Here is a 16898-nt window from a genome sequence, read left to right as displayed (position 1 = left end):
TTGTTGGGAGCTTGTTGATTACTGATTCCATTTCATTGGTAATAATCGGTCTGTTCAGATTTTTCTGTTTCTTCTTGATTCAGCCTTGGAAGATTGTATGCTTCTAGGAATTTATCGATTTCTTCCAGGTGGTCTAATTTGTTGACATATAGTTGCTCATAGTATTTTCTTAAATTTTTGTATTTCTGTGGTGTCTGTGATCACTTCTCTTTCATTTCTGATTTTATTTATTTGGATCCTCTCTGCTTTTTCTTGATGAGTCTGGCTAAAAGTTAGTCGATTTTGTTTATCTTTTCAAAAAGCCAGCTCTTGGTTTTATTGATCTTTTATATATATATATATTTTTTGGACTCTATTTCATTTATTTCCACTCTGATCTTTATTATTTCCTTCCTTGGGCTTATATTGCTTTTCTTTTTCCAGTTCCCTTAAGTGTGAAGATAGACTGTTGATTGAGATTCTTCTTGTTTTTTTAGGTATGCCTGCGTTGCTATGAATTTCCCTCTTAAGACTGCTTTCACTGTGTCCCATAGATTTTGGGTCATTGTGTTTTCATTTTGGTTTTGTGTCAAGGTATCTTTTGCATTCTTCCTTGATCTCATTGTTGACCAATTCATTATTTAGTAGCATGTTATTTGGTCTCCATGTGTTTGTGTGTTTTTCAGTTTTTTTCTTGTAATTGATTTCTAGTTTCATAGCACTGTAGTCAGAGAAGATGTTTGATATGATTTCAGTCTTCTTAAATTTATTGAAATTGGTTTTGTGGCCTAACATGTGGTTTATCTTGAAAAATGTTCCATGTGCACCTGAGAAGAATATATGTATATTCTGTAGCTTTGGGGTGAAGTGCTGTAAAATTATCAATTAAATCCATCTGCTCAAGAGTGTCGTGTAAGACCGCTGTTTCTCTGTTGATTTTTCTGCCTGGAGGATCTGTCCACATTTGTATCAGTAAAGTCCCCTACTATGATTGTGACCTACTATGATTGTGACCCTTACTATGACCTAGGAGAAAGAAGAAAGAGAACTAGGAGTGAAAAAAAAAGAAAGAACTCCATGAGAACTATCTAACTACATTAGAAAGAGCAATATAAGGATAATGGGTATACCAGAAGAAGAGAGGGAAAAGGGAACACAGAGACTACTCAAAGAAATAACCGATGAGAAGTTCTCAAGCCTGTGGAAAGAACTGGACTTTAGAATAGAAAAAGCTAACAGAACACCTAATTATATCAATGCAAAAAGAACATCTCCAAGACACATTTTATTCAAGTTATCAAAAATTAATGAAAAAGAAATCTCAAGGTAGTCAGGGGGAAAAAGGCTAACCCACAAAGGAAAGCCCATTAGATTATCATCAGATTATCATCAGATTTTTCAGTACAAACATTGCAAGACAGGACAGAGTGGAAGGAAATATTCAAAATATTAAAAGAGAGAAAACATCAGCCAAGGTTATTATATCCAACAAAGTTATCTTTAGATATGAAGGAGAAATAAAGGCTTTTCCAGATAAGCAGAAGCTGACAGAATGTACCACAAGACCTGCATTATGAGAAATGTTGAAAGGAGCTCTTCCCCCCTCTTTCTTTTGCCTCCCCCCAGCCACTCCTGTTCAATCCGTTGTTTCTCAGTCTAGTTGTGTAGGACACAGATCCCTGGCCCATGCTGGTATTATGAGCCTTGTCCAACAAAAAGAATAAAACACCTAGGAATAAACTTAACAAAGGATGTGAAGGACTGGTACACTCAAAACTACAAGACATTGCTGAAAGAAACTGAAGAAGATACAAAAAAGTGGGAAGATATTCTGTGTTCATGGCTTGGAAGATTCAACATTGTTAACATGGCCATATTACCTAAAGCAATATACAGATTTAATGCAATCCCAATGACATTTTTAGAACAAAAAAATAGAACAAAAAATTATCTAATTTGTATGGAACCACAAAAGAACCCAAAGCAATCCTGAGATAAAAGAGCAAAGCTGGAGGTGTCACACTCACTGATTTCAAACTATACTACAAATCTACAGTAATCAAACCAGTATGGTACTAGCAGAAAAACAAACTACAGACCAATGGAACAGAATTTAGAGCCCAGAAATAAACCCACGCATATACAGGCAACTAAATTTCAGGCAAGGAGCCAAAAATATGCAATAGAGAAAGGAAAGTCTCTTCAATAAATGGTGTTCGGAAAACTGGAAATCCACATGAAAATAATGAAATTAGACTGCTACCTGACACTACACACACAAAATTAACTCAAAATGGGCGAAAGACTTAAAACAATAAAATACACAGAAGAAAACATAAGCACTAAACTTAGGGACTTTGGTTTCAGAGGGGGTTTTGTGGCGTTGACCCCAAAGTCAAAGCAAATAAAATAAAAATAAATGAATGGGACTATATCTAACTACAACGCTTCTACACAGCAAAAGAAACCATCAAAACAAAAAGAAAACCAACTGAATGGGGAAAGATAATTGCAACGGTATCTCCCATAAGGGGCTAATATCCAAAATATATAGAGAATTCATACAACTCAAGGACGAAAAGAAATCCAATTGAAAAATGGGCCGAGGACCTGAACAGACACTTTTCCCAAGAAGACATACAGATGACCAACAGATATATGAGAAGATGCTCAATATCACTAGTTATATGGAAAAGGCAAATCAAAACCACAACAAGATGTCATCTCATACCTGTTTAAATGTCTGTTATCAATAAGACAAGAAATAAGTGTTGGAGAGGATGTGGAAAAATGGCAGCCGTTGCACACTACTGGTGGGAATGTAAATTAGTGCAAGCACTATTGAAAACAGAATGAATGTTCCTCAAAAAATTAAGAATAGAGCTACCATATGACCTAGCAATCCTTCTTCTGGGAATCTACTCAAAAAATTTGAAAACACTTATTTGTATCCCTGTTTTCATGGCAGCACTATTTACAACAGCCAAGACATGGAAAAAAACCTAAGTGTCTTTTGATGGATGAATGGATAAAGATGTGGTACATATATACAATGGAATACTACTCAGCCATAAAAAGATGAAACATTGCCATTTGTGACAACATGTGTGGACCTTCAGAGTATTATGCTAAGTGAAATAAGTCAGATGGAAAAAGACAGGAACCATATGATTTCAGTCATGTGTAATATAAAATAAAATCAACAAATAAAAAAGAAAAAACTCATACATATAACAGAATGGTGGTTACCAGGGGGAAGGTAAGCAGTGGGGAGGATGAAGAGTATAGAGAGGGTCAGGTATGATGACTGAAAGACTTGATTTTGGTTTGTGAGCACACAATGGAGTATACAGATGTCATATTATAAAGTTGTAAACCTAGAGACTTCTGATCAAGATGGCAGAACTGGTAAACTCTGTGCTCGCCTCCTTCCTTGACCACATCAAAATTACAACTAAATTATTGAACAACCATCATGGAGAACCACCTGAAGACTAGTTGAACAGAATTCCCATAACTAAGGATGTAAAGGAGAATCCACTTTGAGACTAGTAGAAGGAGCAGAGATGCAGAACAGGCAGGTCCCATCCCCAGGGTGTGGTGATTGAGAATCAGGAGGGAAAAAAGGGAAATAAAGACAAAAGAAAAAGAAAAAAATGAGAAAAAGAAAAAGAATCAGGAGGGATATCTTGGCTGGAGAAGTCCACCCTGACAAGCGAGGGGTCCCAGACCTATACCTGGCTTCTCAGCCTAGTCCACCAGTGCTGGCAAAATAAGTCTCTGTAATATTTGACTGAAAACTAGCATGAATTGTGTCAGAAAAAGACTAAGGTCTGTGGGAGACAAGACACAGGTCTTACAAGGACCACAGACAGACTCACTTGTTTACAAACTCACTAGCTGTAAGCTCTAGCACAGGGGAAGCAGCTCAGAAAGCACTGAGGAAATACAGGGAGTATTGAAGTGGACTTCAGGGCAAGCACTGGAGGGGCAGGAGTCAGGTCAACTCTCTTTTCAGACAGAAGCGCTGCCAGGCACCACTGTTCCTTTGTTGAGGTGTCCCCCACCCTGCCAGCTTGGCACAGGCAGGCAGGAGCCAAATCTATGATCTACATCAACCTGTCAAACATCGTTTGCCTCAGCCTGGTGATTCCTAAAGACTCTCCCCCACCCAACATGCTCTCTCAGCCTGAGCCTCTTTGAGTGACTCCTCCACACAAGCAGCCTACCTCAGCTCATGCTGCAGACTTTCCCAAAATATCTCAAAGGCCCACAAACCCCAAGCAAGCAGCGGCCGACCTCTGTGTGCCTTGTAGCTATGGCTAAATGGCCCCAGGTAAACAGTAGTGGCAACTGGTCTTAACTTGCATTGCTATTCCCATTAAAGTGGCCCCAAGCCTGTCATATGCAGCAGCCAGTTTTGGCCTGGAATGCAGTTTCAAATAAGTGGTGACAAATGAGGCACAAGAGGCAGCTGGCTTCAGCTTACATTGTGTTGCCTACCAAAGGGTCCCAAGCCAGATACAAGTGGCTGCCGACCTTGGTTCACACAGTAGCATCTCCCAAAGCACCAGGAAGCCCATCAAAAGTAACAACCAACTTCAGATCACTTCATAGCTCCTACCAAGCAGCACCAAGCTAGGCACAAGCAGCAGCTGACCTTAGCCTGCACAGGAGCCTGTCCCAGGAGGCTCCAGAACCAACACATATGGAGGAATGTTTCGACCACACCTGAGCACCACCTAACTACCATGTTTCCCCGAAAATAAGACCTAGCTGGACAATCAGCTCTACTGCGTCTTTTGGAGCAAAACTTAGCATAAGACCTGGTCTTAATTTTACTATAATATAAGACCAGATATAATATAATGTAATATATAATATAATGTAATATAATATAATATATAGTTAATATAATATAATGTAATACTGGGTCTTATATTAATTTTTGCTCCAAAAGACACATTAGAGCTGATTGTCTGGCTAGGTCTTATTTTCAGGGAAACAGGCTAGTTTCACAAATGACTGACATAAAGAACAGACTTGACTGGCACCAGAGCCCCAATAAAGCAACTGTCACTACATGGGGTCAGCCCCCAGACAACAATTCATCTGCTTTAGTCACAGCCTGCTCTCACAGCTAGAGGGACTGAGGGTCAACCCTACCCAGTGATACGCCAGCAGCAGTCTAGGCCCAACTGCAACAGGAGGGCACACACAACCCACACGGGCCACCCCTAGAGGACCTGGCTCTGGTGATGAAGACTGCACCACTGGGCTCCACACGACACCTTCTCTAAGGCCACTCTGTCAAGACAGGGAGATGTAATGGACCCACCTAATATAGAGAAACAAACACAGGGTGTCAGTCAAAATCTGAGGGCAAAGAAACACGTCTCAAATGAAAGAAAAAGACAAAACTCCAGAAAAGAACTAAACGAAATGGAGACAAGCAATCTATCAAATACAAATACATACTGAGTTTCCCTGAAAATAAGACCTAACTGGAAAATAAGCCCTAGCATGGTTTTTTAGGATGCTTGTAATATAAAATAAGCCCTACCTTATTTCCCTGAAAATAAGACCGGGTCTTGTTTTCCATTTCTCTTAATGCAAATGCAGTTTTATAGTGTTTATGAATTGTAATGATGTGTGAAAAAATGTGCTTATTTAATGGAAACTAAGTATTTTATTGGATGATAAATGTTTAAACTAATATTAAAATAGTTATTCAAGCCACATACAATATTTAGTTTGCATACTGCTTTACAGAGTTTATCTTGAAATAAACTATATGCCCCATTTTCATCTCTAGGATTTCAAGACCAACAAGTTGAGAAACACAGATACAAAGGATTGTGTCTACCTTAAAATAAATTTGTGGCTATTGTGGCAGCGAGTTGAGGTTCTATAAGAAAGATGAGAGATTGATATCTCTATGTCAATTATGTATCTCATTGTCACAAAATTCTTATGGGGGTGTTCCAGCAATGTATGACGGTACTCTTTCTACACTTTTACCAGCACTAGATGTTATCACTTAAAATATCTTCGTCAATTTATAGATTTAAAAAATCGTTCACATATTCCTGTGATTACTGATGAATTTAAATATTTTAGGAGTAGTTCTGCCTGTTTTGGTCCTCTAATCATTATCATTATTGTTTGTGTCACTTAACAAATATGTACTTAACACAGGTTAATGTGTTCTTTCTCACAGGACAATATAAAGGATTTTAGGACACTTTAACTTTGATCAGTCTTTCCCATCTAATATGTTATTATTGTGTGGTATTTTAGTTCTCTTTTCTTTTTAACTCCCCAAATGGGCATTATTTTTGTTTTATAATGATACTGTTTTCTTGTAGATTTATTCACATGATTATCCTTTTATTTGCACACTATTCCTCTTCCATCATACCTTCCTATTGGGATCATTTTATTTATCATAAAAATACATTAGGCAATGCCTATTGTTAGTAAATACTCTCCCTTTTTATTGTTGTTGTTGCAAAGTAACCTTGTTTCACTTTCATTCTTGCCTGATGACTTAACTGGGTATATACTGACAATTATTTTTTTCTCAGCACTCTGAAGATTTTATTCCACTGTCTTCTGGCTTCTGTTGTTGCTCTTGAGAAGTCTGACATCTGTCTCATTGTTGTTCCTTTTGTAAGTAATCTGTAATTTCTCTCTGGCTGCTTTAAAAAATTTTTTTCTCTAAGATTTTAATATAATTAATTATATTGTTTTATTTCCAGAAGTTTGATATTTTCCTCCTCTCCTAGATCTTTTTACAATACCTATATAGTCCCTTTCTCATGGTTTTGACTGTATATTTTCTTATATTTCAAGCATTTATATTATTAATATATGTATCATTCAACAACTTCAGTTTCTGGGGAACAGGTCTAATTCTGCAATTTCCTGCATGTATGGGGGCTCTTCTGTAATGATGACTTATCCGTAGCATTTTTTCCTCCATATGGATCTTGTTCGTTGTAATTTTCTTTTGTGGTCAGACGGATTTTTTTTCCCCTTTCTCTGAAATATAGGCATTGGATAGTTATGATTTTGTAAAGAGGTTGATTGCGGGTTCAAGGGTTTGTCTCTTGGATGTTTTTTCAGACTGTTAAGATACAAACTTTTAGGCAATTAAATTCAGCAAATATCCTCAGTGCTGTGACTTCAGAGCATGTTTTTCTCTCCAGTTTCTGGTTCTCACTTCATTGTGCCTCCTCTGGATTTTCTTTACTTTCTTTTAAGCATGGCATACTTTTAAAAGGATGTTTGTCATATTTTATCCAGCATTTCATGGTGTTTTCAGGAAATCTGGTACACTATTCACATACTTAAACAATATTGATTCCTTCTATCTGTCAACATGCATGCTATATGTACTATTCGTTTTATGTCTTCCTATAAAGATTCATTATTTTTTTTCTTAAAATGTCTTCCACATTTTTTGTTAAGTAATTTCCTCAGTACTTTATAAGTTTTATTGACATTATAAATAGCAATATTTTGTTCTCTGATGTTTTCTAAATGGTTACTACTGATGCATATATATTTACACAAATATAGCAATGTATGGATTTCTGTAAGTTGATAATAATCTTATAGAAATATCTAATAGTTTTTCAGTGGATAATACTGGATTATCAGTAGATCATTTTGCTCTCTACATATAATGTATTATCTCTTTCTATTTCTATTTCTATACTTTAAAAACTATATTAAGTAGAACCTAAATATTTTAGTATTTCACAACTTGAAAACAAATAATTCTTGTCTTTTTTTGAACTTTATTGGGAGTGCTTCTGATGTTTATTAGGTTGGTGCAAAAGTAATCACAGTTTTTGCAATTATTTTTAACCTTTTAAACCGCAATTACTTTTGCATGAACCTAATATTAAATATGTTTCTATACGTTTCTGGACATACCATTAATGAGGAGGAAGAGACATTCTGGTCTTAGAGAGTTTTTACTTTTTAATAAAGGATCGAAAATAGATTTTCTGATGTTGAACTATTCCTGCATTTGTGGGATAAACCTTACTTGATCGTGATATGTTAGAACTCAAATATACAGCTAGATTCTATGTTGCAAATACTTTATTTTAAAATTTTACCCATGTTTGTTCATGAAATTAGCTTCGTTTTACTCAGCTCTTTTTGTCCAGTTTTGTTACCTGAGTTAATTTAACTTTGTAAAATGACAGGTATATTTCCATATTTTCATATATTTAACAACAGTTACAAATGATTGGAATTATATATTAAATGGTTTGGATGATCTTGCCAGTAGTACTGTCAGTCATCAGTATCTGTTGCCTTTTAGGAACATAGCCATTAAACTCAAATTTAAAATTCTTATGTGGTTATTTATGTATACTCAGATCTTCTATCTTGAAGCCTTTGTTAAATTAAAAACCATCATTTTACTTCATCTCTCATTATTTGATACAATTGATCATTCCTCAAAACCAAAATCCTTCTTTACTTGGCTTCTGGATTCCACATTCTCCTAATTTTTCTCCATCCTTATTGGCTGCTCCTTCATCTCCTTTGCTGGTTCCTTCTCATCTACCTGACCTCGAAATGTTGAAGTGCCTCAGAGCTTAATCCTCAAACATCCCTTTTCTTTTCTTCCCTTTTCTTCCTTTCTCTTTATTGTTGGAAGACTCTCCCTCAACCTCATGAAATCCCATAGCTTTAAATGACATCTATTTGTTGATGACTCCAAAATGTACATACCTAATCCAAGTATCTTACCAGAACTCCATATTTGTACGTATACCTGCCTACTCAATACCTTTATGATATCATATAGTTCAAAACCAAACTCTTAATATTCTCTCCCAAACCTGCTCCTACTACAATGAGAAGTTCTCAGTAAATGGCACTTTCATTGTTCCAGATGCTCAGGTAAAATACTTAGACTTTTCTTTGACTTCTCTTTTTCATGTAACATGTTCAATCCATCATCAAATCCTCTTCATTATACCTTCAAAATATATCCAGAATCCAGTGATAGCTATTTCACTTTCTGCACCCCTTTCTCCACAATCATCTTGTCTGAGCCATGTGGATTACTGCTATAGTCTCCTAAATTGTGCCTACCCAGCTTCTGTATTTTCCTGCTATCTGTTATTTTTTTACTTTTAAAACAATTTGTTTTTAACCAAAAGTCAGATCTTGTCATGCAGCTTCTCATAACCCTCCAATGGTTTCCCGTCTCAGAATAAAAGTAAAATTTCTTAAAATGGCCAAGACTATGATGTCCTTGTCATTTTCCTTTAAGGCCAGAGGATTTTATTTTCCCATCCCTGTGAACTGTAGGCCTTTGAAGGTTATAATTTTGTGAAGAAGTTTTTTTCTAATCCCTGAAGTATTGTTGGCCCAAAGCCTTGTCTCTTTGATTTTTTTTTTTTTTAGATCATTAACATACAAAGGTAGGCAATTGAAGTCAGTAAATGTTCTCAAGGTAGCCGTGGCTTTAAATCATGTTTACCATTCTAGTTTCTGGTTCTTACTTTATTGTGGTCCCTGTGGATCTTCTTTAGTTTCATTTAAGCTTGGCATACTTTAGAATTTTTATCATGTTTTATTCAACATTTTGGTGTTCTTCAGGAAATCTGATATACCACCTACATATCAAGTGTATCCATTGTCAGTCAGAATACACAACAGTTCCATTACATTTTCAAATTCCCTCATGTTGCCAATCCCTTCCCCCTCACCAGCCTATGGAAACTTGACATATTTCCCATCCCTACAGTTTTACCTTCTTCAGAATGTCATATAAACGAAAACAAAATATGTTGCCTTTGGGGTCTGGCTTTTTTCACTTAGTAAAATATATTTAATATTTATCCATATTGTTGCATGAATCAATAGTTTGTTTTCATTAATTGCTGACTAGTGTTCCATTGTATGGAAATACCAAAGTTTGATTCATTCACATTTTTAAGGGACATACGGGTTTCCAATTTTGGGCAGTTATGAAAAAAGCTGCTATAATCTTTGCTGTATAGATATTTGGACATAAGTGTAAATACCTATGAGTGTGACTGCTGGGTCATATGTGAGGTATATGGTTAACTTTTTAAGAAATTACCAAACTCTTTTTCATCGTGGTTGTGCTGTTTTGCATTCCCATTAGCAAGTGTATGAAACCTTTTCTTTTTTTTAACTTTTTTAGTAAATTTATTTTTTTTAGTTATTTACTCTTTTTTCAATTACAGTTGACATTCAGTATTATTTTATATTGGTTTCAGGTGTACAGGATAGTGGTTAGACATTTATATAATTTATGCAGTGGTTCCCCACAATTAGTCTAGTGCCCCCTGGCACTATTCATAGTTGTTGCAACATAACTAACTATATTCTCTATGCTGTGCTTTACATCCCCATAACTATTTTGTAACTACCAATTTATATTTATTAATCCCTTTACCTTTTTTACCCAGTGTATGAGACTTTTTGAGTTCTTTATCTATATTTCCCCCCAGCATCCTCTTTTTAAAATAGAATTTATGGAACTTCATTACTCCAGACTCCTTCCCTTATATTCAACAATTGGTTTTTATTCTCTCTCCAACATCCCTAACATTCTCTAAGATTTTAGAAACCTTTCATTATGTCTTTGACCTGTGTCAGTATCTGAGAAATAATAAAGATATTCTTCTGGGATGAACAAACAGAATTGGCCTTGGATAAAAGAGTAAATAAGAGAAGACATCAGACAAGGCATGAAGAAACAAAACAGACTCTGAAGTAAAGATAAGTGAACAAAAGCACTTATTATCTTGATTGAAAAGGATAGTGAGAACTAAGGAAGATAACCATGTGCCTAGTCCCTAGGAAGTATTATGCTAGAGGAAAAAGAAGGCAATTGGAGAGGTGTATATACTCTTTTTCCATTTTTATGTTAGATTTAGTATGGATATACTTTTATTTACATCTATAAGAAGGTACTGGGGCAGCCACAGATGAATGGTTTCCAGGCATTTACCATTAGGGTGAAGAGAGGTTTACTACAAAGGGGCATCACAAGAGTATTAAGCAGTGATAGACCATTGTGTATCATTACTGTGGTGGTGGATACATGAGTTGAGCCCTTATAGGTCTGTTTGTTTTATCTGTTTTGTCTCTTGTTTTTCAATTATCTTGTACTTTCATTTACCTAGTTATTTGTTCAGTGCTAGACATTATAAATAAAAATTACAAAAGTAATTTGAAGACTTGGATGATCTTATACATCTTCAGTGAAGATTTAGATTTGCTTATGGCAAGCAATCTTGAATTACCTTAATCCAAATTTCTGGGTTTGAGATGATTCAAATATGATTCAGGCTTCAGACCCTGCCCAGAGTGGTCTACTGTTTCTCCCTTATTCCTCATTGCAGCCCTCAGAGTTCCCCTCCCAAAGTATGGAGAATTTATGTTGGGCCCTGTTCTCCAGTTATTGTTGCCCAAGCCCTATGAAGTGATCCAAAATACTTCTTAGTTTTTCCACCTTTCATTTGCCTTTTATAGATATAAAACTTCCCTAAGTAGAAAAGTGGCCCCAAGTGTTCAGTGTATTTCTTTGGGTTTTCATATTTTTCAACTTTTATCCATTAACTCTTTATTCCAATATTAACTCTCCAATGCCTTCAGTCAGATGCCTTTTATATTTTGTCTAATTTGTGTTACCTAGCATCCTGATACCAGAAATGGATGTTTAAGATTCAGGAACTTATATTTAAATTGAGACCTGAGGATGAGAAAGAGTCAATTTGTGTAGAATTTCTCAAAGAGCAGTCCAAAGACATGGAAGCAGCTCTAACTACTTGTAAGTTCAAATTGGATTTGTGACTTTTTCAGATCCAAAAGAAATCAAGTGTGTTTGGCAAATAGTGAATAAAGAAGAGAAGAATCATGGGGAAATCAGATACATAAGTAGGGACCAGACCATGAAAAGCATTGTCAAAGTCATGGAGGTCATTTGGATTTTATTCTAAGTTTAATTTGGAAGCCATTTAAAAGATAGCAAATCACAATCTGAATCTGAATCAGAATCAGTTGGTGGAAAGTATTAAAACCAGCGATCTCCATGTTCTTTCTCTGATTCACTAGATTCAGATTCAGTTAGTCTGGTGTGGTATCTGGGCATCTTTAATTTTAACAAGCGTCCCAGGTGTGGTTTTGATCCCGACCAAATTTTTAGAACTACTGACTTAAAAAGTTTTCTTAATCTCTTCCCTTATCTTCTTAGTAGAGTTTTCATTATTCTCTGATCTCTCATATGCCATTTTCACATGGTAATGTATGAGATTATTCTAAGCTAATATTTTTTTCAAATTGCAGGTAATAACACATCACCGATACATGACATCAATTTAGTGAGTTTTGACTCTGTGTGTGTGTGTGTGTGTGTGGGTGAAAAAGAGAGAGGAAGAGAGGAGGGGAGAGAGGCAGAAATAGAACTAGAATAGAAAACAGGTAGGTATTGTTTTATGAAACTATAAATGTAGCAGATTGTGATGTGAAAGGTAAGTAGATATTACTATAGGTCATAGTAAATAATATTTTAAAAACATAATTTCCCTATGTATATTTTCGTGTGTAGTATTTTCTACAATGAAAGGTCTATTTCTTCTGAAATGACAACAGAAATTTTTTATTGTGCTCTTATCTTTCAGATTTGCCTTCAAGGTGTGCAAATAAGGAGTTATCTCCAAAAAAAGACACTTTTGAAACAGAATTATCCCAATGGGAAATGAGTGACAGGCTTGAAAACTATGATCTTAAGGAGTGCAGTTCCAGAGATTATTTGGAAGTCAGAGGCACATTGGAAAATCAGAAGGAATATTTCAGGCAAGGAATGATCATATATGAAAAAATGTCCATTTTCAACCAGCATACTTACTTATCTCAATATCCCAGATATCATTCTACTGAGAAACCCTATAAATGTAAGGAATGTGGGAAGGCCTTTAGACGAGCCTCACACCTAACTCAACATCAGAGTATTCATACTGGGGAAAAACCCTATGAATGTAAGCAATGTGGGAAGGCCTTTAGTCGTGATTCACAGCTCAGTCTTCATCAAAGGCTTCATACTGGTGAGAAACCTTATGCATGCAAGGAATGTGGGAAAGCCTTTACTCAGAGCTCACAACTTATTTTACATCATAGAATTCATACTGGTGAAAAACCATATAAATGTGAAGAATGTGGGAAAGCTTTTATTCGTAGTTCACAACTCACCCGACATCAAAAAGTCCATACAGGTGAAAAACCTTATGAATGTAAAGAATGTGGAAAAGCCTTTACTCAGAACTCACAACTTACTCTGCACCAGAGACTTCATACTGGTGAGAAACTCTATGACTGTAAAGAATGTAGAAAGGTCTTTACTCAGCTCTCACAACTTATTTTACATAAGAGAATTCATACCGGTGAAAAACCCTATGAATGTAAGGAATGTGGGAAAGCTTTTATTTGTGGCTCACAACTTTCTCAGCATCAGAAAATTCATAATGGGGAAAAGCCATACGAATGTAAAGAATGTGGAAAGGCCTTTATTCGTGGCTCATTACTTATGCAACATCAAAGGATTCATACTGGTGAAAAACCATATAAATGTGAAGAGTGTGGGAAGGCCTTTATCCGTGGCTCACAGCTTACTCAACACCAGAGAATTCATACCAATGAGAAGCCCTATGAATGTAAGGAATGTGGAAAGACCTTTAGTCATGGTTCACAACTTACTCAACATCAGAGAATTCACACTGGTGAGAAACCCTATCAATGTAAGGAATGCGGAAAAGCCTTTAATCGTGGCTCACTCCTTACTCGGCATCAGAGGATTCATACTGGTGAGAAACCCTATGAATGTAAAGAATGCGGAAAGACCTTTAGTCGTGGCTCAGAACTTACTCAACATGAGAGAATTCACACTGGTGAGAAACCCTATGAATGTAAGGAATGTGGGAAGTCTTTCATTCGTGGCTCACAGCTTACTCAACATCAGAGAATTCATACGGGTGAGAAGCCCTATGAATGTAAAGAATGTAGAATGGCCTTTACTCAGAGTTCACATCTTTCTCAACATCAGAGACTTCATACTGGTGAGAAACCCTATGTATGTAATGAATGTGGGAAGGCATTTGCTCGTGGCTTACTACTTATACAGCATCAGAGAATTCATACAGGGGAGAAACCTTATCAGTGTAAGGAATGTGGGAAAGCCTTTATTCGTGGTTCACAACTTACTCAACATCAGCGAATTCACACTGGAGAAAAACCCTATGAATGCAAGGAATGTGGGAAGGCATTTAGTCATGGTTCTCAACTTACTCTGCATCAAAGAATCCATACTGGTGAGAAGCCCTATGAATGCAAAGAATGTAGAAAAGCCTTTACACAGAGCTCACATCTTTCTCGACATCAGAGAATTCATACCGGTGAGAAACCATATCAGTGTAAGGAATGTGGGAAGGCCTTTACTCGTGGTTCACAACTAACTCAACATCAGAGAATTCATATCAGTGAGAAATCTTTTGAATATAAGGAATGTGGGATAGACTTTACTCATGGCTCACAAGTTTTTATATGAATTATGTAATTCTTTGTGGTTAATATAGAGAGCCTTCTCTGGTCAATCCATTATCATCAAAGAATTCTTAAAATGTGAATATGGAAGCACACTTGCCTCATAAAGTTTAGTTAGTATCATGAATTTACATGGGGAAATATAATGTAACCCATGTAGAAAAACCTATTACTGGAAACCTATTAAACTTTAGCACATTTTAATAGACAGTAATTTGTTAATGTAGTAAATATAGGAAGGCCTTTAGCCATAGCACGTCTTTTTCAACATTATCTTGACCCTCAGTTGCTTTCCTTTGTGACATTTCTCATGATACTTAACCTCTACTTTCATTTAATAGTTTGCAAGAAAACCTAAGAATAATATTCTATAAGATTCTTGGAAGTACTATGTGAGTTATTACATGTAAATCTCTTAGAACAGTGCCTTGAACATAGCATATCACAAATATTGGCTATCATTGTAGTTTTAGAGAATTTGCATGAGAGGAGGACACTTACTAGTATAATGAATATTGAGAAATCTTTCATTAACACAACTCCAATTATTTGACTGGGGATCACTGTATGCCATAATAAATGTGAGAAAGCTTCATTCAGATTTTATCCCATATGCTATAAGAGAAAATTAATACTTTAAAAAAAAAGAAAAAGAAAAAAAATAGATTTAATCAGTGGATTGTTGGAAGGGTGTGAATTGTAACAAAGCTCCAAAACTCATATTTTCTACTTTCTCTTACCACAATTCAAGAATATTATTTAGAACTTAAAAATTGGATAGCCAAAATAAACCTTTCTACTAGGAACTTTTTAAAAACTTGGATTTACAGCTTTTAATTAAACTGAAAATAAAAACTGTCATCACAGACTATTTCGCAATGAAAAAATGAGAGTCTGTGTCAGAGACTACTATTTCTCTACCCAATATCCATTTCTCTTCTTTCAGTAACAGAGTTCTTGGTTGAAAACCTATGTCAGCCTCCTTTGCTGATCAACAAGATAGAACTGGTATTTGTATGAGTAGGACATTTAAGAAATCCTTTTTTGTCTACTTCTGTTTTCCCCCCTACCTACAATGTGGACATTTAATTTGCAGCTCTGACAGTTTAATGGGAACTTTGAGCATGGATGTTAAGGATGATAGAGCAAAAACACAGAGCAAATATACACCTCAGCTAATTTTATGGAACAGCCATAACATCTCTAGTCTGCCTGCTTCCTGTATTTCTTTATATAAAAATAAACTTATTTGTTGAGGCTGTTGTCATTTTCTTATTAACACTAAAAATCATTAAGGATATAAAATTTTGTACCTGGATATGGAATGCCATGGATAAAAGAAATCTCAAATGTGTCTTAAGGTTATGCAGAATGAGGATCTACCCACCTCAGGCTAGAAAACTCAAGGTTCTTGTTTTTATAGACAAGATATTTGGTCAGACTCCCTCCCATTCTATCTCACAAGGCATATCTTGTGCCACTCAAGGCTGTCGTGTTAGCATAAATGGTAGTAGTGATTCAGAATGTATGTGTTCGATGCTTCTTGCTGCATTCAGTAATGATGTCCTGTGAAAGAAATTTAGTGTAGAGTGAGCTGCAGAGGCTGCTAGTAGACATTGAAAGCAACATTGCTTTGTTGAGAGATGCAGGTGTGCAATCCAGGTTGATGGTAAATTTCAGAATTTTGAGCATTGTGGGTTTCAAAATGCCAAACTGATTATCTTTAACTGAAGCCACTTAAGGGATTTAAAGTGGCAGCCTAAACAAGAAATGAGACCATTACCCATCCAGGCAAAGGCAGTGAGTCGCTAGGAAAGAAAAGTTTAAAATGCTTTCCCCAAACCTATTCTAAAAACCTATTGTTCTTACGTATTAAATGCTTACTGTGTTCCAGCCATTCTATTAGGTGTTTGGGATATATCAATGAACAATTCTAGCAGGAGGAAATAGACTAATAATACATTGTAGGGTACGTTAGAATCTAAGCGTTATGGGAAGGAAAGTCATTCAAAAGGAGTTGTGGGGAATATGACAGTTTAGGTTGCTGTATGAAATAGAATGATCAGAGTAGACTACAGAGAAGGAAAGATTTGAAGGGATGAAGGAGTGAGTCAGTGGTTATCTAAGGGAAGAACATTCCAGGCAGAGGGAAAGGCTAGAACAAAGGCTCTGTGGGACTATGGGATGATGCTAGTATAATTGAGGAATGTGAGTGAAGCCATCGTACAGGTTTGTGCAAGTGGGCGATTAATAAGTGAGGTCAGAGAGATAATGGTCCTATCTTATAAGGCCTTGTAAGTCATTGTAAGCATTTT

General features: G+C 36.0%; 1 protein-coding gene across 4 annotated transcripts in view; it reads left to right on the top strand.

Annotated features, from left to right (window-relative positions):
• Positions 1-15824, top strand: part of LOC117034919 (zinc finger protein 420) — a 107862-nt gene extending 92038 nt beyond the window's left edge. For 2 of the 4 annotated variants that reach the window (XM_033128379.1, XM_033128380.1), the window contains exon 5: positions 12669-15819. In XM_033128379.1, the coding sequence (XP_032984270.1) occupies positions 12669-14587 (1919 nt within the window). In that variant the 3' untranslated portion in view covers positions 14588-15819. Of the gene's footprint in view, positions 1-6564; positions 6652-12668 lie in introns of those variants that run through there. The other 2 variants (XM_033128381.1, XM_033128378.1) reach the window with 2 other exon arrangements.
• Positions 15825-16898: the final 1074 nt, after the last annotated feature.

This window comes from Rhinolophus ferrumequinum, chromosome 15 (genome assembly GCF_004115265.2).
Source record: "Rhinolophus ferrumequinum isolate MPI-CBG mRhiFer1 chromosome 15, mRhiFer1_v1.p, whole genome shotgun sequence".
In the NCBI taxonomy this organism is placed as follows: Eukaryota; Metazoa; Chordata; class Mammalia; order Chiroptera; family Rhinolophidae; genus Rhinolophus; species Rhinolophus ferrumequinum.
This window is presented reverse-complemented; position numbering and strand designations above follow the sequence as displayed.